This window comes from Thermobia domestica, chromosome 6 (assembly GCF_964235325.1).
Source record: "Thermobia domestica chromosome 6, izTheDome1.hap1.1, whole genome shotgun sequence".
Classification (NCBI taxonomy): domain Eukaryota; kingdom Metazoa; phylum Arthropoda; class Insecta; order Zygentoma; family Lepismatidae; genus Thermobia; species Thermobia domestica.
Window position 1 is genome coordinate 172,913,086 of NC_137459.1, and position 26,697 is coordinate 172,939,782.

The window sequence follows — 26,697 nt, forward strand, 5'->3', positions numbered from 1 at the left end:
TCGAAATTCGATAGTGGCGGAACAGTGGGTCATTTTCGTCCCATCTTGGAAGCCCATTTTGACCCACTTCTGGTAACGCACAAAACGTGGAAATGGGGGCACGAAACAGTACGAAAATTCAGTAGTCGATGTAAAAGGAAGGACCTCGAAATTCGGTAGTGGCGGAGAAGTCGGTCATTTTCGTCCCACCTTCGAGGCCCATTTTGACCGTCTTCCAGTGACGCACAAAACGTCGAAATAGGCGCATAAAAGGGTACGCGGTGTGAAATTAACGACCTCGAAATTCGATAGTAGCGGAACTCTCGGTCATTTTCGTCCCACCTTCGAGGCCCATTTTGACCGTCTTCCAGTGAGGCACAAAACGTCGAAATAGACGCACAAAATGATACGCCATGTGAAATTAACGACCTCGAGATTTAATAGTGGCGGAACTCTTGGTCATTTTCGTCCCACCTTGGGCACTCATTTTAACCCACTTCCCATGACGCACAAAACGGCGTGAAGGAAACGACCTCGAAATTCATTGGTGGCGGAAGAGCAATAATTTCTCCCGCCATATTTGTAGGCCCATTTTGACCCACTTCCGGTGATGCACAAAATGTGGGAATAGACGCACAAAGCGACACAAAACACGCACAAAAGATGCAAAACAAAGTAACTCGAAATTCGTTGGTGGTGGAACAAGTTAATGACGCCGTGAGCACCAATATAAGTATATACTGTAGTTCTTACCAGGGGGCGCGGTGGGTCAGTGGTAGAACGTTCACCTCCGGTGCTTGAGGTCCCTGGTTGGATCCCAGCTCGCGCAGTTTGGACTTTGTGGTGGACAAACACCGTGCTCGTGTATTTTCTCGGGGTTCTCTCGTTTCCTCCTACTTTCTTTATTTCATTCATTTGCCATCATCACCGTCTCCTTTAGCCTAACCGGAATAAGCATCGGACGTAAAACTAAAGATTTCATATCATTTTTTGTAGTTCTTACCATCAAGGCTGAGAACTACACGGTCCATTTTTTTTTTAGCCAAAGTAGAATCCCAACCGGAATAGTGATGTCAACCGGCCCGGCTCGCTTCAACTGAGCGTACAGCTTGAGCTGGCTTGGTTGGGATTACCCATCAACTGGGCTCAATTGAGCCAATGGCTTGAACCGGCTCGGTAAAGATGAGTTATCGACTCGGCTTGATTGGAGCCAATGGCTCGAACCAGCTCCGTTGAAGCGAGTCCATAGGCTGGGTTCGAGTTAGCTTAACTGAGCCAATGGCTCGAACCGGCTCGGTTGGGGTAAGCAATCAGCTCGGTTCGGTTCGGCTCGTGTGAGCCTTCGGCTCGAGCTGGCTCGGTTGGATGAGCTGTTGGCTCGGCTCACTTCTCGGTTCGGCTCTATAAGTGAATGAGCTGTGAGCAAGCCGCTTGAGTCGTTGACAACCCTAAACCCGGGTCGAGCAGTTTTAAACATGTTTGGCTGGAGTCCCATAACTTCTAACAATTTTTGGCTCGAGCCCGAATACTTGCTCCTCCTGAACTCAAACCAAGAACCTCGTGACCGATGTCCTTGCCTCCTGAAGATTTCTTGACTACCGAGATCGATAGTTAACTAATTTTTAGTATTCCGATACAAACCGCCTATATTCCATGTTTATACAGGTACACGGTGTTATAATAATAATTAGTTATAGTAGTAGTAGTAGTAGTAGTATCATTGTATAGTAGTACTTGGAAGTACACAAAGGATTTAGCTCGAATTGGCTCGACTCGACTGGAAACTCGATCCGAATTCGAGTCGAGTTGGGGGAAATTTTTCGAGCCGAGATCTCGAGTCGAACTCAAAGATGTCTGCTTCGAGTCGAGTCGAGTTTTAAAGAAAACTCGCTCGAACTCGCTCGTGCTCATTCCTATTGTATGCATGACGGGCATATAGAGTTCTTTCGAGGGGGATAGAATTATAAACATAATATATTTAAAAAATACTTAGTTTCACGGCTTTCTTCCCAGGGGGGGAAGGGATGGTAGGTATCCAGCATTTCTTATAAGTACCTTATTTGAAATATGTAAAACAGTAACAAGTGGACAATACAATATACACACATCTTCTTATCTTCAGTTTTAATTGCTGACTTCAATTGCAATTAACAATTACAATTAACAATTACAAGTTTCAATTGTCAATTGCAATTAACAATTGAATGTTTCAATTGCACACTTTGCAATTGACAATTAACAATTAAAAGTTTCAATTGCCTGGTGACCAATTAACAATTAACAATTGACGAAAATTTAATTGCAAATTTTATGATTGAATTCAATTGCAATTGAAATTAATTGTCAATTACAAATTGAAATCAATTACAATTGAAATCAATTGCAATTGATTTTCAGAGCAATTACTTTCAATTGATTGATCAATTGCAATTGATTTCAATTGATTTTGCCCAACACTGCCGAAAAGTGTAAAGTGCAGAGAACTATAATGTCTTATTCCCATATTGTGCCTCGAACATAGGGAATTGGGTGACGCAAGATAATGCAGGTACAATAACACTTTGGTAATATTGATAAATACGTGAGTCATGCAAAAAAAAAAAATCTAATTGCATATTACCTTGTTTATTAATTTACGTAAGAAAATATTGAAACCTCTCTAAGGCGGACACCTCTCTATAGCGGACAATTTTTGATTCCCCACGGCTGTCCGGTTTAGAGAGGTTTTCCTGCATATATATATATGTGTGTATGTGTGTTTGTGGTGTTAATGAACTAAACCGACAAAGTGTTAAAGAGTAAAAGATAATTCCTTACATCAAAACAAGACATATGTATGTATCTGTGGGAAAAAAGTGCATAGTTTCAGAGTTAGGGTTTTCCAAAATTGTCGTAAACCAAATTTTAGGGTTTTCCAAAATTGTCGAAAAACTAAATTTCAACTTGAGCTATTTCGAAATCGATAAACCGTGGAGTGGCGATCCATATCATTGTAAAGGAAGCCATACATACGGAATCCAAAAATGTATATTTCATCAATGTGAAATGGATGTTCAAGGGATTCTCTACAGGATATAATTCCCAAACATGCTCTCAACAGAATTCTCAGATATGCTCTGATTTCAAGGTGGGTCTAAAGTAGGCAAAAGGCAAGCCTTGACAACAATGAACACAGAAAGCCGGAAGTGTTAGGTAATGCCAGCACCACGGTCCTTCGTGTTCGGAATAAAGCGTGGTGCAATGTTTTATTTCACGCTTATACCTGAAAAAAAAAAAAAAAAAGCGAAATACACCATGACAACATACACCACAGCACATGTTATTCGGAACACGAGGAACTGTAGAGCTGACGGTCCCTAAATCTTCCGACTTCCTGCTAAAGTATTTAGCGACCACTTTTGTCAAGGCTTACCTTTTACTTACTTTGGAGCCATCTTGAAATATGCACATATCTGAGAATCCTGTTGAGAGCATGTGTGGGAATTATGCCCTGTAGAAAATCGCTACCACTCTCCAGATAACCGCAAGTGGGCAAATCAGTGTAAAATGGTTGGTGCAGGGAAAATTATGGTGTGGGCATGGATCTGGGAGATACGTATCATTGGCTCATTTGTTATCCCTGACAACTTAACTGCAGAGCGTTACTTGGACATATTAGAGCAACTCATTCTTCCCTCAGTGTCAGACTTTTCTCTTACTTGCCAACATGATGGGGCGCCACCTCATTATGGACTGCAGGTTCATCAGTATCTAGATAAACAATTTCCTGATCGATGGGTTGGTCGACGTGGGAAAGTGAAATGGCCTACCAGATCAATTTATTTATCACTATTGGACTTTTACATGTGGGGTCACCTAAACACAATGGTATATGGCGTAATGATTAGGAATCTGGATCATTTGGAGCAACGGATACAGATGCATGTGCACAAATCACACCTGAGACCTTGTTTCGTATTCATACAGCTTGGGAGATATGTGTGCAAACATGCATAGCGCAACACTGCCAGCACATTAAACACATTTTGTAAGATGTAATCTGTGTTTCATGTGATTATAACTTCATAGTTATTACAGTTATGTTAAATAATTACATCATTGAGCTTCTCTTAAAATTCTAGCTCTGTTTTATATATCATACAAGCCCCTTTCCATTTAGACTTTTTGAGCGAGATTCAAAATAGAGACAGCAAGATGGAGGCCGTTTACTTGACACGCACTATAAGAGTTCCCCTTCGGCCTAACGTGTCCCTACAATTACAAATTCCGCTACCTACACTCGCTTTCATTTTATAAGAGATGGTAAGGGACTTTTGACTTGCCCTGTAGATTCCGTGCTAAATAAAAAGCTCCATGTGGGCAAATTTTAAACCAGATACCATATTAGATAATCTGAGGAATGACACAGTTAGTACTTTGAAAAGAAGTAATTAGTTTTGTTATTTATTTATTTTTGCTTTTCATTATCATAAGTGCTTGTTGTATATAAAATTGTTTATTTTTTATTTCATGTTCATGCAAAACAGTAAAATAAATCATTCATTTTATTTTCATTGATGCCGAAAACAATAAATTCTGATGCAAATTTAAAATGTGTTTCGCAAATTTCTACGCAGAAAGCACAGTCTGAAAAAAATGTACTGTATACATGGTGGACCATTTATTTTGATCGCCCTTCACAAAAAAACGGTGAAATTTTGTACCATTCAAATACAGAGAGAAAGACGTTGTTTAAAATACTCTGTGATACAACCAACTTAACAATGTTGCCAACCCAACATAAAGATTTTTCAACCCCCGGTGAAATATATAGTAACGTCAGGTTACTATATATTTCAAATTTACATGTCAAATGAAACCTTACAATACTACATCTGTTATTCAATGTTGCAAGTTAAGGACGCTACAGTATCAAAAACATATATGTTTTTGTCTCCTCTATAGCAGTAATAATGCAAGACGGACGGGCCAATGCACACTCAAAGTACTTTAGTGTCTAATATATAGTCGTGATATCACAAATTTACATGTCAAATGAAACCTTACAATACTACATCTGTTATTCAATGTTGCAAGTTAAGGACGCTACAGTATCAAAAACATATATGTTTTTGTCTCCTCTATAGCAGTAATAATGCAAGACGGACGGGCCAATGCACACTCAAAGTACTTTAGTGTCTAATATATAGTCGTGATATCACGGATTTCGTATGAATATGAAACCTGACTTTTCTTCAAAAGCATTTATTTCGAAAAGTACCTACTTAGGGAAGTAGCTCATCCAATTGCATAGATGGCTTTCAATAGATGTGAAGATCATAATGACGTTTAGAGCAATTCAATGCCTTAAACTGTTCTGGAGATATGGCAAAGTTTGCAACCCTGTCTAAAATTATGTAATTTCGAGAACTTGTTGTAATTACACATGCCAAAAAGGATTGTTGTAATGTTGTACAAGCAAAGTAAATCAAAATTTAGTTTAAAACGTTCCCGCTAATACGATATTTTAATCAATATATCAAATTTAACAATTTCTTTCATATCTTCGGAACGGTTTGATATATCAAATTGCTGTAAATGGCATTGCGATGTTTGTATTTATTTAAAACTATCTACGGAATTGGATGTGATTCTTATTTAGAAACTTTTTCGAAGTAAAGTTCTTTGAAAAAATAGTCAATATTCAATGTCTTGTAATTTTGTTACTGCTTGTTCGAAATACGCCATATGATGACTATAGTATTTGACACTAAAGTACTTTGGATGTACGTTACTCTGTTCCTGTTACTTTCGTTGTTACTGTTGCAGACCCTTCCAAAAATTCGTTTTACGATGTTTGTGATACTGTAGCGTTCTTAATTTGCAGCTCTGAATAAACATAACTTATATTGTTAGATTTTGTTCAAGATGTAGATTTTAAATGTATAACCTTTAGTTTACCATTGACAGTACACTGTCAAAAGTGTACATCCGTTCGTCCCGCTGCCACTGTACTGACAGAGGCGAAAGGTCTACTTTTACCAGCGACACACCGGTTGAGAACCAACCTTTTTGGTTTCTTTCAGTATGGACTATCTCTTCATACAATAAGGCACATCATTTTAAAAAATAAATGTGCTGTTCCTACTTTTTTCTAGCTTTTAACAGCAATAAAAATTTAGGTTTGTGATTTTTAAAAAGAATGGCTTTTAAATTTTAAAAACTCTACGTTTCACAGGATTTTATAAATGTTTCGCAGGGAATGTCATGGTGATTCAACGTATAGTACAGTCCGCATTGGAAGAAGGCGAAGAAAACTCTTCTTTTTTTTTTACCACAGCTAGGAGTGCGGGGGGGAAGAGTGAAATTGAGAAATCGTGTTTTCCTCCCTGTGTAGACTAAACATATCTCGACGGAAATAATTTATGAGCCACGAGCAGGAAGCTATGTTATCTCCAATTCGTTTTAACAAGTGGGCTATATACACAATTTGCCCTCTAACCCCCCACCCCTCACACCCACGAGCTCAAACTGCGCTGTTTGTTCCTCGTGTACAAATCCATGTGGTTCATTTTCCGGTGTGTGTGTGGATGGAATTCTTTTACGCAGAAGAGAGTAGAATCAAGAGTAGTAGGTTCGCTTACATTTCGAGATGGCAGCAACAAGCCTTTCCAAAGAAGAAATTCAAGAAGGAGACCGACACAGAAGATGTAGATGATTTGGACGTTAGTGACAATGACGAACCAGACATCGAACCCGAGACATTGAGTGAAGACGATTCCGACAGCGACGACGAAACACGTCCAGACTACAGGCAGTGGATTCGACGGGACAGATCTAAACCTTCCCCTACACCTTTCCCTTTCACTTTGCAAGCTGGACCAAAGACCGACAGACTGACTGCATCCTCAAACCCCATTGACGCTTTTTGTCTATTTTGTGATGGTGATTTCTTCAACATGTTGTTGACAGAATCGAATAGGTATTATCAACAACATGTTGCAAGACACAAGCCATCCAAAATAGAGCCACCCATTACGCTGGAGGAACTGTATCGTTTTTTTGCTATCCACCTTAGTATGGGACACAACAGACGAGACAGGTACTCAGACTATTGGAATCGGTCCGGCATCATGTTCTCTCCTTGGTACGGCGAAAATCTTTCCAGAAATCGTTTCTTTCACATTTTACGCTTTCTTCACTTCTCTGACAATAGCAGACCACCTAACGTGAACGACCAGTCCTATGACCGCTTCTGGAAACTGAGGGACGTTTTCGAATATCTACGTGACAAATATGATAAACTGTACCAACCGACAGAAAACTTATCGCTTGACGAAGCCATGATTCTGTACAAAGGTAAAGTGATTTTCAAGCAATATATCCCGAAGAAACGCAAACGATTTGGGGTGAAACTCTACATGCTTTGTGATTCTAAGGGGTATGTTGTCGATCAGATCGTTTACCTTGGCAAAGATAAGACCAGACAGACAACAGAAATGACTTCAACACACGCATTGGTCATTGAACTGACACAGAAAGTTCAAGGAGTTGGCCATAAAATTTTTATGGACAACTTCTTTTCCTCTCCTGATCTTTTTGACGATCTTGCAACAAAGCGTACGCAATGTTGCGGGACCGTCAACAAGAACAGACGTTCGATGCCTGACGACTTCAAAGACCGCTTTTTCAAAACAACACGAGGGGACATACATGTACGGACCAGGGATGACTTATGTGCGGTTTGTTGGAGAGATAAACGAGACGTTTTTCTTCTGACAAACTTTCACAACTTTCCTGTCGACGGTAACTTCCTTGACGAACATAAAAACGCGATCAAGCCGCACATTGTTCTGGAATACAATAAACACATGGGTTACGTTGACAATGCTGACAAGATGACGAACACGTATAACGTGCGAAGACGGACAATGAAATGGACAAAGAAGGTTTTCTTCTACCTTCTTGACCAAACTATTTTAAACTCTTTCATTCTGTTACGTTTCTTTCGACCTTCCCCTGCCTTACGAGACTATAGACTACAACTGATTTACGAACTGGTGGCTCTGGGGACACCACCAGTTCCAGGACCGTCGCACATAATAAGTCGACCTCCACCTCTAAAAATACAAAGGTTGGAAGCTGCCAATTCTAAACATTGGCCCAAGAAAGTTCACGAATGCAAGGACTGTGTGGTGTGCTCCAATAGTAAAAAAAGGAAGAGATCAAATTATGTGTGCTCGGAGTGTAAGGTTCACCTATGCGTTGATCCATGCTTCGGGGTGTACCACACGCGACAGTGACCCACGTGACCCTGACTAAGGGACCTGAGTGCATTGTACACAAGCTGTGACCAGGCTGTTGGTAAGTACAAGTACTAACTTTCATTTATATTGCATAATTTTACTTCTTTGTCAATGTCTATAATAAAAAAAAGGCATTGGATTGTTACTGGAGATATGTGCAATGTTTCAGAAGAAATATTTATAGTGAAAATACTATTTGATTTTAAGACCTAAACCAAAAAGATTTCGCATTCGGAAGGATGTACGTACATTTTCAATACAATTCTTTACAAACAATATTGAAAAGAAGGGGGTTGGGGGTGTTTTCACCCCCAAATTTAGCATTTTTTTAGATTTTTTTATCTTTGGCGCCCCGTGGCGCCCCCTGAGTTTCTACCAAGTATGTCAAAGGACTCAAACATTATACCAGGGACCTTCCTTAAGAATACAAAAGTGATTTCATAACTTAGTCGCATTTCGTAACGTCAGAAAAAAATGTTTTCTGGTACACTGCAATGACATAAATTTTACACATTTTTTTCGCATTTGCAAGGTGTCAGAAAATAATTTATAGAAACATTACTATTTCATTCTAAGACCTCAACCAAAAAGATTTCGCATTCGGAAGGATGTACGTACATTTTCAATGCAATTCTTTACAAACAAAATTGAAAAGAAGGGGGTTGGGGGTGTTTTCACCCCCAAATTTAGCATTTTTTTAAGATTTTTTTATCTTTGGCGCCCCGTGGCGCCCCCTGAGTTTCTACCAAGTATGTCAAAGGACTCAAACATTATACCAGGGACCTTCCTTAAGAATACAAAAGTGATTTCATAACTTAGTCGCATTTCGTAACGTCAGAAAAAAATGTTTTCTGGTACACTGCAATGACATAAATTTTACACATTTTTTTCGCATTTGCAAGGTGTCAGAAAATAATTTATAGAAACATTACTATTTCATTCTAAGACCTCAACCAAAAAGATTTCGCATTCGGAAGGATGTACGTACATTTTCAATGCAATTCTTTACAAACAAAATTGAAAAGAAGGGGGTTGGGGGTGTTTTCACCCCCAAATTTAGCATTTTTTTTAGATTTTTTTTATCTTTGGCGCCCCGTGGCGCCCCCTGAGTTTCTACCAAGTATGTCAAAGGACTCAAACATTATACCAGGGACCTTCCTTAAGAATACAAAAGTGATTTCATAACTTAGTCGCATTTCGTAACGTCAGAAAAAAATGTTTTCTGGTACACTGCAATGACATAAATTTTACACATTTTTTTCGCATTTGCAAGGTGTCAGAAAATAATTTATAGTAACATTACTATTTCATTCTAAGACCTCAACCAAAAAGATTTCGCATTCGGAAGGATGTACGTACATTTTCAATGCAATTCGTTACAAACAAAATTGAAAAGAAGGGGGTTGGGGGTGTTTTCACCCCCAAATTTAGCATTTTTTTAAGATTTTTTTATCTTTGGCGCCCCGTGGCGCCCCCTGAGTCTCTACCAAGTATGTCAAAGGACTCAAACATTATACCAGGGACCTTCCTTATGAATACAAAAGTGATTTCATAACTTAGTCGCATTTCGTAACGTCAGAAAAAAATGTTTTCTGGTACACTGCAATGACATAAATTTTACACATTTTTTTCGCATTTGCAAGGTGTCAGAAAATAATTTATAGAAACATTACTATTTCATTCTAAGACCTCAACCAAAAAGATTTCGCATTCGGAAGGATGTACGTACATTTTCAATACAATTCTTTACAAACAAAATTGAAACGAAGGGAGTTGGGGGTGTTTTCACCCCAAATTTAGCATTTTTTCTAGATTTTTTGATCTTTGGCGCCCCGTGGCGCTGCTCGGTTTGTACCAAGTATCTCAAATGACCCCCAAAATTATAGCAGAGACCTTTGGCAACAAAATGCTTTTTACTTTATGTCTCTATACGCAATAGTAGTTATTTTAGAAGCTTTTCTTTCATACACTACAAACTGTTAAAAATCATTTAAATTTCCCGCGGTACGGAGAAGCGTACACCCTGCTGGCCGGCGGTAAAGTAAAGGATAATAACCTGACGTAGTGCCATTATGTTTGGTTGGCAAAACTGCTATTTTGGTGATATCACTGAGTTTGTCAAACAATCTCCCCCTCTCAACATTTACATAGTGTGGAACTTCAGTATTTTGTATCTACTAGTTTAAGAATTACAAGGGCGTATTAAGATAAATGGTTCACCCTATACATATGCCATGTGTAACAAAAGGCCTGACAGTTAAATACTACTCGAGAAATACTACTGCAACTAAAAAAAAAAAAAAAAAAAAAAATCACGAAACACGTGTCCAATATTTTAAAAAGATCTATTTAACTATCCTTACAAAAGTAGGATCTCATTCCCCAAGGGAGGAGGCGAGGAGCAACTTCAATATTTCAAACAAATTTTTTTATTGCAGACTAGGATTCTTTCAAAAAAACTGCTTTACTTTTACTTGAAGCATTTTTTGTTATCATCCTAGATTGCGCTGTAATCGCAAGGAAATGAAAAGCAAAAATAAATACTAAATAAATTACGATTTTCTCATCATTTGCTTTTTGTCTTACTGTATATCTGACTTAAAAGTAGTCCGTTCAAATTATTTCTCTTATCTGATTTCTGAGAATATTATTGGATTCTTCTTGATTAAAAGTAGACATTTTCATGTTTCCCGATGGGTAAATGTGATATGGATTCTATGTTTAATATATCCTTAATGCTAAAACATAAAACTCAAAATAAATAAAATAAAACACTAGAGAAAATAAATTGACCAGGTTTTCTTCCAGATAACTTCGTTCCGGGTGCAAAATCAATATTTATCGGAGCTGCACTGCGACATTATTTTCGTATAATGGCAATAACAATTTAATATTTCTTTACTCCTGGGAGGATAGACGGAGGGACCAACTCCAGGGGAAAAGGTAAAGCCCCCGAAACTATGCCTGGAAGAAACACTGCTATTGACTCCTGTTGAAAATATCTGTATATTAATATTTCGTACGAGTGTGCCTTTCATCTAAATTAAATACACACAAACCTGTCAACATCTTTTAATTCCACATACGGTTGTGTGTTAAAGGAATGCTTTTTGAAGTATACATCTTGAAAATAGGAGTTCATATTAAGACCTGATGCTCCAAAATGGTATGTTCTCGAAACATCTGGTACGATACATTCTCTTCCTTTCCGTACTTCAGGTAATCTCATCCACATATCCCAGTCCCACATCTGAAAACAACATAAGAGTAGATTAGTAAATACTCTGAATTGCCATTTCCTATCTGTTTTACTTGTTCTCTTGAGAGGAAAAGCATTATTGCTACCAAAGCAGAACTGGCGTTTGACATTGAATTTGAATTTAAACATACTATTAGTCCTGTGCTGGAGAAACCGAGAAGTTATCGTTCTGAATAGCTTTCAAGAAGGAAATTTTCCTCTCTAAATGATGTAATTACCAAGAGACAATAACCTGTCCATAATATCAACAGATGAGACAGACTGAAATAGTAGGTCTAGGAATCAAAGAATATTATCTGTTTCCTACAGTGAGTTAACAATGAAAAATCCATTGATGACACTGAGCAATCGTTCTAATTAACAATGCTTTGAGCTGAAATTTAGATTATAAACTATAAGTATACTTCAATTATGGCTAATAATGATCAAATATTGTTATCATAGTCCATTATATGTATACAAAACTGTCCATCTCCGTAAACATGCATATTTACTCCACCATTTCATCTACCGTTGTTAAGACGAATGTAAATTTCTGTAGTTTCCTTTTATTCTTTACATTGTAACACATATTTAAATCTATAAATATTAATAAAATCAAACAATTTTCATTTACTTATTACAGTATCTACTAAGAGATAACTGGTGTGCGAAAAACAGAGAACTGTTTACATGGGATAAAATATTTCAATTTCAGAATCGAATATTATATGTGTCAAACAACTATAAATTTAAGCTCATTGACGGTTCGATATTTGAATTGTTGTTGTTTGACAAACGCAACTAGAGTTGGACGTATATAGATATCATACTGAAACAACATCAACACATTCTGCGATACAACACTGTTAAGCTCACTCCAGAAGCTTTGAAACCAAGCTGATATTTCTATGTATTCTATGTTGTAACTCTGGAAGTGAGTTACACATTACATGTTATAAAATATTGGAAGCTGAAAGTAAACAAATTCAATAACATATCCGAAATGATCTTAACAAGTAGAGAACTGAAATTCTAACTTTACAAATATGATTTTACAGTTCTTTGTTTTTACACTCACACCTTTATATTCCAACATTTATTTTATTTATTTTTTAAAAGAAATGGCAGTGCTTGTTATATAGAATTAAAAGCGAGCAAAATACACATACGAAATATAGTATGTATACAAGACAATATTATTTGCTTCAGTTTATATTTGCACAAAAATCAAACGTGTGTCTGATGATGTGTAACTAACAAGCACTACGTATCCTTAGAAAGCACTTATGATTTTCAAAAACGTCTGTTCATCTACGATACATCAGATTTTTTTTTCTTCGAATAATATGAAACATCCTACTGAATGCAAAGACGACACTCCTAACATCTAACTATATAAATAAAATGCGACATAAAAATCACCACTTACCAATTCCACGATATATTACAGTGTCCTTCATTCCCTTGACACATAATTTTCCTTTCAACTCTCAGATACCCAAATTTCCTTTCTCCATGAACCATGAATCCCTTAGTTCTAATTCACGACGATTCAAGGTATCCCTTGGAGCTGATAAAACAAAACTCCACTCTAGGTTGAAAAGATTGATTATCTTTTGCAAGCAGTAACTCAAATGGTTGTTTCACGACTTCTTGATGTACTTCTCTGAGTCTTCAAGTTTATGGTAGAATCAGTACATACAGACAATTAATTTTATAAATTATTATATATGATTGATTTTTTTAAAATATTTGTTATTTACATTTCTCCAAATGCAGTTGTTGTTGTTCTTCATATCTTATGTGTGCTTATATTTGTTCCACTATCAACGACGAAGTAAAGCAGAAGAAAAATTATACTTGCTTTGTTCTGTGTTTATATACTTTGACACTCTAATAAGTATAGGTATAATTTCTATTTTTATATAGTTTTTCCTCCATAGAATAATTTATAATTTTTTTTTTTTTTTTTTGCAAGCACTATAGAAACGTTAACATTAATCGTAAATAAAACTTGTCAGAAAACATCCAGATATTCATCATATATTGTTTGTACGTCTACTGCAGAGTTCTGTACCTTTTTATTTCCTCTATTTTAGGTCTTTGTCATTTTGATACTTTTATTTTATTTTTCCTTTAAAACATCCTTTCTTGCTTTGTGACAAGATCCACTGAAATGCTTCTCACGAATTGCACATACGCTGTATGTAATCATAACAATGAATTATTATATCACCAAATATTTTATTGTCACGGATATTTGATTGTTTGGTTTGAGAATTTGAAAATTCTGGTTTGAATTAGCATATATGATCTTCTTACTATGTGAAACAATATTTAGTTCATTTAGTAGTATCAAAAGCTTAATTCTCAATTATAATCTTACATAATTTCAACTTATATTTTCTGAATTTTTATATAGTTGTATTGGAATTTATTAAAATCCGTTTAGAATAAGTCATGTTTGAGAAACGAAAGTACACATCAAGAAAATCTTCCAAGAGAAAGAGAGAGAGAGAGAGAGAAAAGAAGAAACTAGTCATAGCGCTACACAATAAGCTTTTCAAGCTAAGATGTATTCAAAAATTGAGCAGGTTCAAAGCCAGTTAAAACAATATTCCTGAAATATTCTATCTATTCAATTAATTAAGGTTTGGCAAGCGATATTCGAAATGATATCTGCATGTATTAATTCAAACTTATATTACTTGTTAATGGAAACGCTTATTTTGAACTGTTCGTCAATAGTTACTACTTTTCAAAACGTTGTACTTTTGAAAATTTCGTATACATAGTTCTGTTTATCTAGTACAAATATGTTATGTATAATTTGTATCTGATGTATATGCATATATTATTTGCTTCATTGCTTATCCATGATGTGTCTTATTGTAAACGTACTTTACATATAAACTGCAATCTCCACTGAATTAATAAAATAAATGAATCAGTATGTATGTTTTAGAACTTGTGCATCATTCTTCCTTTGAAATAAAGCCGAGTGTTCAATCTCAATCAATTATCAATTATTTTGTGACAATCAATCAAAAATTTAAATCCATATATGCTGTTTAATATCATGTAATTCTAAATATTTATTATAATTATCTTTGATTTGTAGCCCATCACATTTTGTGCTGCTGAATTACAAAGTCCACAATTATTTCTCTTAATATCATTTCTATTTTTGTGTTAAAGACTTCTATTTCTTGTTCAGTGCTTTGAGCATAATATTTATTGACATATTGTTTTAAATTACTTGGCTTTCTTTTTTTGTTATTATTCATTTCAGAAACATTAACTACTAAATTAGAATTTTCTCTTATAACACTGCTAATTATGAAATTTAAGAATTTCACACACTGAATATATTTTAATGGTATTAATTTTTCATCGCAGTAATTTTGCATTATATGTAAATAAGATATTTCCCACCTAATGATTATGTAAGGACCAGAAGTTCCAACATTTTAAAATTATATTAGAAGTATCTTACATATCACTTTTTTTCCTTTTTCTCATCTCTTTTCTTTTTGAGTATATTAATACTGAGACAATTCAAAATTTTATCTTCTATATAACATCAAACAAAAGGAATATGATCATTTTAAAATGTGAATAATGAATATTTTACAGTCATTTTACTTGCCCTTTGGTACCTTTCGTAACAATATGCTTTTACTTGCAAACTGGTCAACATTTAAACAAACAAATTAAAACGAAGGCTGAAGAAGACAGTTATTTCCATTTTTATTTTTATCCTTTCCATTTTGAGATGATGAACTTATTTCTTGGTTTCGTAATTGAGTTGTATCATTATTATTATTATATTACAGCATATAAAATAGAATGTGTTGAAATAAGATGCTTCAGATTTCTTCACATACTGTCGTACTTCAGCAACTTTCCATATGCATACTTACCACTGCCTCTTATTTCTAATTCAGAACTCAGAAATTTGTTTAAGCTTCCTTCCACACGAGGGAACCAGAAACTATTTTTATTAAAATTGAGCCGAAAATCCCATTAAACAGGTCTGTTTTTCGCACACAAATTCACACTATCTTAATAGTCATGGCTTCAATTAATATTCTGGTATCATGGTTGACAATTACCACATATTGCAAGATGCAAAACAGGACAAATATGTAACTGACCTTCTCAGGCGTTGGCCATTTGGATTCCAATTCATCTTTATATAGTGAACGTTTCAAAATCCAACCAAGTCCTGGCATGGTTTCAACTCTATACAAAAGACTAGGATCTTCACTTGTATGTTCATATCCCTGGTCATTCCATGCGGAAATACAGTATATGCTTTCATCCTCCTCAAGTAAACGCCTTGTCTGACTAAAGTAACTGTAAAAGAAAAACATGTACGTACATATTATTTAGGACAACTACATCTAATTCACGTGAAATATTTTAAGCTCACTCTTCACTACCTTAATCAACATTTTACTACAGTTGCGACTATTTAGAATTAATACAATGTTGAATTACAAACCAGGACAGCTAACAATAATATTAAAAACTAGAAGCATAACAAAGTCAGGTAATCTCGTGATTTTGAGCTCTGTCACGAGAAAGGCAAAGGAAGAAAACTTTTGAGTACTTTTTCCTGCAGACAGCAGCAGGTTATAAAAAGCAATGCACAAACTGGTGCCAGAATGCAAAGTGTAGCGTGTAGAGAAGCTATCTGAAAGAGGCATAAAAATCGTGAATTATTGTTGATGTTTTCCAAGATATTAAATACATTGCCTCCAGAAACTTCAGTGACGTTACACAGTGAGTGGAAATCTGCTGCGTTGTGAAACGAATTCATACGTAACTGAAAAATATGTGTTTGTAGCTTTAAACATTTCACTCTAATTGGTGAGCCTTATTTCCAGCGATCAACTTCTTAGCTTCCGACATGTATTTCACGTACCTACATTTGAGTAGTTAAAGACATGGTGCAGCATCCTGATGAAAAGCTTACTTGCATGGACTTCAACTCTTTGCTAGCACCAGCATATTTATCAGGATTTGTATCTTCTAACATAATAAAAAAGCTTCAGGGAGACAGGTATTTTTGGTTAAGATTTGTCATGTAATTCCAGATGAATATGTAACTTCTTCAACTTTCACAACACCAGACTCAAGCCACAATGGAGTCTTTCCTGCGAATAACTTCGCAGGTTCTGTAGATGAAGTCCTATCGTTACCAATTTGGTGAAGTTTTCCAAGCCATTATGTTCAGGTTCATTTAGAAGAGTTATTACACCAAGACAAATTTCTCAAAAATAATAATGATCAGCTTCCAGGTACCCATGGAGAATGTGAAAAATAGTATCAATTCTAGCATCCAGAAAAATGAGACGTAATATTTGTTTTTTTGTAACATGAGATGGAAGTTACAATAACAATGTGAAAAAGTGAAATCGGTCAAAAGAGATTCAATGTAAATTTTGTAATGTCCGGTACCAGTGTAAGTGTGTAGTGACAATACACTTGTGTTCATGTAAGAGTAGTGTAACAATGAAAGGAATTCGGATTAAACGTTGAAATAAGCTACTTTATGAAATCTCGTATAATCACAGAATTATGAAGATACTCTCACAAGTTTATCTAAAATATCTCGATATTATCATACATTCCCTACGTTATATATCAAGTTCCAAGTACATTTAACTTTTCTCATATTTTGAACTAAATCATGCTTCTTGTATTTAAAAATTATCAATCTATATTTTTGATTCAAAAAAACACAATGTTACTTGCAATAATTCTAGAAAATAAATAAATTTGTCAATTTATCACGATATTACCTGATTTTACCATATTGATTTTTACTTTACAGCAACATAAGTTTTCGCTTATATAAATTGATTGCATAAAATTATACGTCTACGAATTTAGCTCGATTTTCCCATACATTGTAGAATTATGTATTCATTATTTGTAAATTAAAGAAAAATAAATCTATGAAATTCGAATGTACAGACATATTCTAACTACAGCATCTCAGCTTAGTGCGTAAGTATTTTTCAAAAGTTGCAAAGAATTACTTTTTTCTTTTTTTTTAGTCGAGAAAACATTCAAGTTAGTTCATTTGTTCCGAAATTATTGATGAAAGTATATGTGTAAGCAGTGAGCATGTAGTTCTGCTGACGACTGTACTGTGCATAATTAAAAATGACAAAAATATACAATAATGGATGTTACGCATATAACTTGGATATGAGACTAAATAAATGAAAAATGAAAATGAGATATTTAGTTTAACATCACACAATTATCTCCTGTAGCGTTCATCTCTCGTGCGTGGGGTCCCTGGTTCGATTCCAGCTTGCGCCAAGTGGAGTTTGTGGTGGACAAACATCGTGTGCGTAGGTGTTCGCGGAGTTCTCCCGTTTTCTCCCACTTTCTACATTCCACCATTTTATTCATTCCTCACCATCACGGTCTCTTTAAGTCCACATGGCATAATCGTGGGACGTAAAACTTAAAGATTTCATTTCATTTCATTTTATGTCCTGTAAGAGAGAGGTGATGATCGAATAGTTTAGATTTCATATTTACAGACCTGGATAATAATGTATAAAGTAAACAATATCCTTCCAAATTTAAAGTGCATAATCAAATAGATGATAATACTTTGATAAAGTAATTTCCTTTATGGCAATTCTTCGCACTACATAACATAGTCTCCTTTTCATCTCTTTACTATAGAATCCGAGTAACTCATAACCAATACTCCCAAACGAGTGCCACTGGTTCTAATTCTTTATATTTTTCCAAAGAATTGTGTATCTTAAACCTAGCTCCTAATTTGTAGAAACTACCATATTTACTGTATTATGACATGTTAGGTATTTGCGCTTACCTGAAGAAGTCAGGTGAAACATCTAGGTCCTCTTCGACAATGATGGCATACTTTGCATTAGGGAATATGTTAAAAGTAGCAGTAAGAGATGCCTTGTAATGCTGCGATATCCGTGCATTTTTTACACCTATCGGAGTATGTTGAATACCACGCAAACCAAATAGTTTTGTAACTTCCAGAGGTTCTTCAAAATATCCATCAATAAATACTGTAATCATCTCGGGGTTAGCTCCATGCGCAGATAATAATGATCTCAACATTCTGAAAAGAAATTGCAATTTTCTCATCCGTACTCCATAGTTTAAAAGATTCCAAATGACAGTTATAAAACAGGGTCGTCATTTTAAACACACAAAATTGTTTCTTCTATACTAATATTCCTGTCACTTAGTATCTTTTAAATAAGAAAATATTAAATTTAAGGTGATTATTCATAAATTATAAAAACGTCATGTGTTTTACAAACACCTATGAGAGTAATATGTTATTGATATTAAACCATAGAATTTGAAAAGTCTATTTGCATGCACAAGAAAATTATATTATATATATATCCCCCTCCCACAATTTTTTGCGGGGCTGAATTTTGATTTAAATGGAATCAGAAGTGTCACTGCACTGTTCATCTCAGCGACCTCAAAAACTATAGATTCGACACTAATATCGATCATTTTGATCATTTGTAAATGTCTCCCTTCCGTTAAGTTAAATCGTCAAAGTGATATGACAAAAATCATATCATGTTCGAACTTCATCTAGGTTGAAAATTTGATCGAGATCGGTTTGGTGGTTCAAGAGTTATTAAGTTTTATTTATTCATATATATATCCCCCTCCTACCTTCTCCCATAAGTTCTATCGTCAAAGTGAATAAATAAATACCATCCCAGGCCCGAAGCACATCTATGTTGAGAATGTGATCGAGATCGGTCGGGTGGTTCAAGAGTGACGTCACAAACAGTTACTTTCATATTTTTTACATATATATATATATATATATATATATTCCCGCCTTCCCTCCCTCTCCCTCACCCCTACGTTACACCGTCAAAGTTAAATGATAAAAATTATCCCAAGCCCGAACGTCATCTATGTTGAAAATTTGATCGAGATCGGTTGGGTGGTTCAAGAGTTATTGTTTTATTTATTTTTATATATCTGTCCTTTCCCCTCCTCCTCCCTTAAGTTCTACCGTCAAAGTGATATGATAAAAGCAACCCCAGGCCCGAACTTCATCCATATTAAAAATCTGGTTAAAATCGGTCCTGTGGTTAAAGCGTGATGAAGTCACAAAGACGGTCACTTTTATTTTTATTCTGTTTACATATATCTCCCTTCTCTCCCTCCCCTAGGTTACGCCGTAAAAGTGAAATGACGAAAACATCCCAAGCCCGAACCTTATCTATGTTGAAAGTTTGATCAAGATCGGTCTGGTGGATCAAGAGTTGTTAAGTTTTATTTATTTTTATAGATTTCTCCCCTCCCCCTCCCCTAAGTTCTACAGTTAAAGTGATATGATAAAAATCACCTCAAGTCTGAACCTCATCTATATTGAAAATTTGGTTAAGATCGGTCGGGTGGTTTAAACGTGATGAAGTCACAAAGACAGTCCCTTTTATTTTTACTTTTTTGACATATTTCTCCCCTTTCCCTTCCCCTTCGTTGCACTGTAAAAGTGAAGTGAAGTAAATATCTCAGGACCGAACTTTATCTATGTTGAAAGTTTGATCGAGATCGGACGGGTGGTTCAAATGTTATTAATTCACAAACATTAGTCACTTTTATTTTTATATTCATTGATTTTTGTTTATCTCCCCCTCCACCCCTCCCCTACTTTGCTCCGTCAAAGTGAAATGATAAAAATCATGCTAGTCCCGAACCTTATCTACATTGAAAATTTGATCAAGATCGGTCAGGTAGTTCAAGAGTTATTAAGTTTTATTTATTTTTTCTGTCCCCCTCCTCCCTCCCTTAAGTTGTACCGTCAAAGTAAATAGCCAAAAACACTCCCAGGCCAGAACCACATCTACGTTGAAAATTTGATCGAGATCGGTCGGGCGGTTCAAGAGATTAAAAGTCACAAACATAGTCACTTTCAATTTTATAATATAGATAAGATGACTTTTCAGTTGTTTTTAACTGTTACGAAGTTGATTTTTAAAGAATGCAGGATAAATGTAACTGTTTTGACTATACTATATTATACTCGTTTAAAAATGATGAGAAAGGAAAGAAATAACATTAATTTCATTCTTTTGTTGTGAAAGAATAAATACAAATTCGATTAGGAAGAAGAGAAGTATAGGATCAAGTAATATTGTATCTTACACTACTGAGTACTTTGATTTTCTCTACGATTTTCTCTAGATAAGTCATAAAAGAACAATATCACGAATTCATTGATGGAAACACACTTACTTTTATTTTTATTTTTATTATTTATTTATTTATTTATTTATTTTGCAAGCAGTAAAGTGCACTATAAATAAATATTTGTTAAGTGTTGTTGGAAAAGAAAGAAACAGTAATTAATATCTTACCTGTACAGATAATGAGGTCTGTTACTCGCAATAATTGCCACTGGGACGTCATGAACTTGATTATTCAGAACCTGGAATATGAATCGATATGTGACCTGTTATGTACACATTTCACTGACGTTAGAATAGAATACAAGACCTTAGTATTATTAAGTATGACTTCGTATTGCTAATCTCTACACCAATATTGTTTGAAACAGAGACGAGGATAAATGGAATTCATTTTTGTTATATGATTAGTGCAATAATCATAATAATAATAAAATTTAAACACATAAAGTTGTAAAGGAAAAGAAGCAATTGAGTGCAAGTTATGGAGGAATTAAAAATATTTTTCGCGTTGTATTTGTAATAATTCAAGTTGTATCCTTTTCTTTCCTTTCTTTCTTTACATAAATTTGCACTTTTTGAAGTATGTTGGATTCTGCCTATAGCTTCCACTTTTTGCGAAAAACTACTTCGTTACTCATGAGTAAAATATTTCTACCATAACATGATCGTGAACATTTCTCAGCTATAAATTTTTGAGCTGCCCAATACACTTACTTGTTTTAGATGGTGGTTATTTTGTCCAAGTTCCAGGACGTGGTTCTCTGTATTTTAACTTTGGTTTTGGCTGTTAAAAAGGCCTGAATTTATTTCAACAAAACCTTGAACGTAAATAGATCTTTGATACATAGTTATGCCTCAATATGACAACTGAATCATTGACATCTTATTGAAAGATTCGTTTGTTCAATTTCATTTTGAAGAAAATACAGAATTCGTATCACGTAGCTACCACATACACATGGCAGTTTCAGACATTACTGCAATTTTCTCAGATAGAGGATATTAGGTACATAACTTACAAATAATAACAGTAGTATTGCTCTAAAACTAAAGGAGAAACAGCTAAAAGTAAAAAGTTTTATATTTCAGACAGTTCCATGAATAATAATTTTAATGTGTGGACTATAAACAATATTTTAGAAATGTTTTTTTGTCACGGTTTCATTCATAACAATGTGTTCTTAGTCAGCTGACTCAAAAGTAGAAATTTTCAGCTTTGTACGGTCGGAAAATACAGTTCCAAATAAATTTATTGTTAAGATAATGGGTTTTCATACTGTTTCGATTAGTATTTATCTTTCTGTGCGATTGATCCCGAGTTCGGTGCGGGCTTATTTCTCACTTAAGTTTATATATGGTTTCTTAAGGCCCTAGTATTGAAAATACACTTTCAAACAAAACAAAGCAAAGGTTCGTGGCAAAAGATCCAACACAAAAGTTATTCACTAGTAAACATTATAGGAATAGAATAAAATAGGTGCCTAAATGACGTTTAGAATTGAACTTATGTATATTAGTTTTGTATTGCTTTGTTACTTACAGGTTCAGGATTGAACACTAACGGTGCTGGATCAACACAGCTACAAACACTACCATAACCTTCAATATGATTACAAAACTCCTGGCGTCTACGGTTTTCCTCAGTATCGGGCCAGTCGCACTCGCTCTCTGAAACAAAGTGAACAAAAGTACTTTTTAATATTGTTATTTATGAAGTCATTCCTCATAAAAATTGTTTGTTTACTACATCAGAAAAAAAAAACTTTTGATGTGTTATTACGAAGATATGGATGTTTCAATTGAGTTTAGTAAAAATTAAAATTGAAACCTAATACAAATCTTCTGCTTTAGATACTGAAAACTTCTCTTAGATATCCATGTGGTGGCGATGCAAAGTATCAAGGTGAAAAAAAAAAATGAAGGTAATGTGTTAAGTGTTTTCTCTTGTAGGCTGCTAGTTGTGGTCACTATAATTAAATGGGAACTTCAGTAATAGCAGATCAAACATGGGAACCCTAAATTGTGTTATGAGAGCCTTTATGCTTTACGAGTTTAAACTGGCAACACACGTTAATGACACAGGAAGATAATATGCCAGTCAAGTTTTCTGTAGGATTTTTATAAATGAACGGAAAGTACAGTACAATAGTGCTTTTTAAAAGTTAAGAACAGTGATGAATTCCTACACAACGTACCCCTTACACGGCATCCGTAAAGCATGCACAGCGAAGCGCTCTGGACAGCATTGAGACTGATGCTAGCTACATATATAAGGCATTAAGAGAAACATTCAATTATGATGCAGAAATCATTTTTCCAACCGTCCATCAGCTTGGGAAACGGTATAAAGTGCAACGATGGGTCTCATATGATTTGACTGTAACTCGGGAAGTAACACAAGACATAGCTATGTTTCATTGTTGTCAGAGGAAGGATCCATTTTTGGACAGAGCCCTGATGTGCGGTGAGAAGTGTGTTCTTTACGATACTCCATTCGTTGGTATCACATGAACCCACACCCAAACAACGAAAACCACCGCTGCATCAATAGAAGATCATGCTCTGTTTGGTAGACTGATCAAAGTTTCGTGCATTGCGAAGTGTCGGCACCTGGTAGGTCGTTATATGCAATTATGCGTTCGCGGCAACTAAAAAACATGTGCACAAAACACTGAAAACCGTGGAGTCAATGCTTGTATTTTGCTTCAGGATAACGCGAAGTAACATGTTAAGATCCCCCGTAATAACATTATCCGAGATAGCTGAAAAGGCTAATGCAGCTACCACATTAGCAGCACATTGTACTTTTGAATGAACACTTTTTTCATTTGTTAAACGCAGTTGAAGGGATGATGAGTTCGAACCCTTGACAAGATGGCTTACAAACTGAACGAATTCCTAGGTTCACGCTCCGCTAAGTTCTAGCACCATGGGATCCATAGTATTTCCGAGTGTTGGAGGCAGGTTGTTGCTGCTCATGGCTATTTTCCTGATTTTCCAGGTACAAATAATTACGAAAATGATAGACGAAAATAATAGAAACACCTCAACAAACTACAACTTGCCTGATAAAACTATCGTTAGCCTTAGTGCAGCTTCTATTTGTTGTGCAAGTGAGGCATAACTTACAAATGGCATCCACGTGGATAGTGGAACATCCTTTGTTATTAATAATATCTAAAACTCACCATAGATATTTAATTATGCTCAGTTGGGGAATGAGCAAGCGTGGTAGGCTATTAAAATCCATTCTAATGTTTCTCAAAATATGCCTCAGCAAGTCTGGTTGTCTAGATTAGCGCTCATCTTGGAAAACTGTATCTTGCTAGGGAACAACATAAGTTAATAGCATACACATGATAACATAAAATGTCCACTCTCATAATCACCGACAATAATAGAACAACGGAACATTATAAAATGGAGGCTCACAAAGAAAATTGAGTGACAATTATGTTTAACAATAGAAAATAAGGGGACCTGCAACATACAAATCTGAGTGGTTGCGATGCCTGCATCCGACTTCTTGTTTGAAACAAGGAGAAACATAGCTCATCGGAATAAAACTACTCTTCCAATCATCGGCTGTTCATATCTTATGTTTTCAGTACCATCTCTGTTCCGTTGTCACATTGACAGTGGTGATCGCGCGTCTCGAAATCGCAGATATTGAAGTTTTGCAGCTCTCGCCAGACTGTGATTGCAGAAAGAGATCGTTCCAGAAGCTGACTGAGTTCTAGCATCAATTGTGTCGGATCATCCGCACAGCTGTGACGATCCTCTTGAATGTTCGGCGATCTCTCTGACCTAGGGTTGGGTTCCAAAATTGTCCAAAATTATTATTCTGTGATAATGCCTTTTCACGAGTTCTCTATAGTATCATCGTCTTGAACAATGTTGTTCTCAATATGTTTAACATATTGGCAGTCTTTGAATACACTTTCTTCAACTAAACACGCACTCACAGTGGGTCTCTTTGAAAATTGGGAAAGTCTCCCATTTTGCACCAATGATCGTCTGGCCTATTACACACAGGAATCTGTATTTTGTCCCTCGCGTATTACTGAGTATTATCGAACACAGTACTAGAACAAGACAGTCGCAGTGCATGAATATTCAGTGTTATCAACTCACAAAAACTACGTGTTGCAGTACATGTATGTTTCCGTTATTTTGATAACTACCTGCATGTTTTACACCATGGTATCGTCTTTTCCTTTGTAAGTTTCAAATATCAGACGAAACATATCGGATATCTTATACAATGTTACGGTAATAATTTCTCAATAGAAAAGGACAAAATTGAACCCAACGTCTGCTCAAGAAAGTTATATTCAAGGGGAGTACGTGCAAATATAAAATATATAAATGGATATAAATCATTTCATACAATGTAAATAACTTCAAACTTAAACTTAGCTTTACCAAATTAACACATATTTACTTACGAAGGAAATACCAAGAGTAATATTCTAACTGAACAAAGCTTAATTATGTATGTCAAATTATCGTACGCTATTCTTAAAAATTATTAATTGAAATATAATTTTTATGATTTAAAAGTTCAATTAACATTTATTTTTAAAATAAAAAACGGAGTTTATATAGCTGGATAGGTGGGTATCAACACTCTTTCTTGGATAATTATGGCAAATTTTCAATGCTTATCGACTTTATGACTCATTTAGAACAGTTCGCATATTTTATTAAACGCTTCTATTTTATTAAGAAAAACAATTTTCACAAATAAAGCAAAATTCCTTGACGAATTTTGGTAATTGCACTATTAGCTGCTTAGATAACCTATTAACATGGAACTTTAACAGCAATAATCATATAATGAAGTTTTTGTTTATATTTTCAATTAAACCTCACCTTCCACAGAAACCAAAGGCACCTCTACACGTAGTACTACAGGTGCACCCCATGTGTTAAACTCTGTGCTCTTGCTGTAGGATTCACCAAACATTTTCCCCCCTTTCTGGGTAACCATTGCCCACATGTCTCGCCATCCAATTACTTGAGCTCTTTTCGAGCCTAGTCGTTTCAGTAGATCCCTTGCTGGCTGTTTCATCTGAAAGGTACCTTCATCCTGTAAAATAATAAAAATTAATGCAGGTAAAACAGAATTTGGAAGAAATTATGTGGAGAGTACACAGCAGAACAGATTAAATATCTAAAATAGATTTTTCCTCGGATTAGCTAAATTTTATAGGTCTTCACTTTCGTTCCCAGTCAATTTCATTGTATACTGAAATCAAAAATAAATTCTAGTGCTATTGTCTATAATGTACCTATTTCTGATTACTTTAAAAGCTTTGAAGAAGGCACCTCAAAACATGCGATAAATTATGAATCACCGCAAAGAATGAAGTTTGATTTATATATCATAAAGAAACGATTTCTTTAAAGTGCTGAAAAAATATTTTGCATATATATCGTATACGAGTTATTTTGATCTTAATTTTAACTGATAAGTACCGTATTAACAAATGTAGTTGTACTTAATTGATTTATGTTCTGTTCATGTTAATCTCATTCAAAATTATGTTAAAACTAGCCTACCTTTCTCTCTTTAGGAAGGGAATTTTAGAAAATGTTGAAACATGTGTTCGCTCATTTCTAATGAAAAGTTTATATGCTGAATTTCACACACCGAATCTCAGTGAGTCCTAACATTTTGGTATCTTATTAATATTAAATCGGAAATTAGAATACCTTAGACATTGCCCCCTTTCAGTAGCTGAATTTTCTGAAAATGCTGGAAACGTATTCCTTTAGTTTCAATCGTTTTTCAATCGTTTCAAAAGTTTTACATCGAAACACTCGAATATATATATATATATTTAATGAAAATTTAGTATTCTAGAAATTTTTCTCCTTTAGAAGCGGAAGTTTTGAAAAGTAAAGAGTTTATATGCCGAGTTTAATGAGGAGTTAATTTTCTGAGTTT

General features: G+C 35.1%; 1 protein-coding gene across 2 annotated transcripts in view; it reads right to left on the minus strand.

Moving 5' to 3' along the window:
- Window positions 1–26,697, minus strand: part of LOC145688337 (protein O-linked-mannose beta-1,2-N-acetylglucosaminyltransferase 1-like) — a 312,951-nt gene that overhangs the window by 23,759 nt on the left and 262,495 nt on the right. For both annotated transcript variants that reach the window (XM_081762458.1, XM_081762459.1), the window contains exons 7-12: window positions 25,620–25,836; window positions 22,285–22,412; window positions 20,913–20,983; window positions 18,374–18,634; window positions 15,663–15,864; window positions 11,324–11,514 (exon numbers count right to left, since the gene is read on the minus strand). In XM_081762458.1, coding sequence (XP_081618584.1) covers window positions 11,324–11,514; window positions 15,663–15,864; window positions 18,374–18,634; window positions 20,913–20,983; window positions 22,285–22,412; window positions 25,620–25,836 — 1,070 coding nt within the window. The remainder of the gene's footprint in view (window positions 1–11,323; window positions 11,515–15,662; window positions 15,865–18,373; window positions 18,635–20,912; window positions 20,984–22,284; window positions 22,413–25,619; window positions 25,837–26,697) is intronic.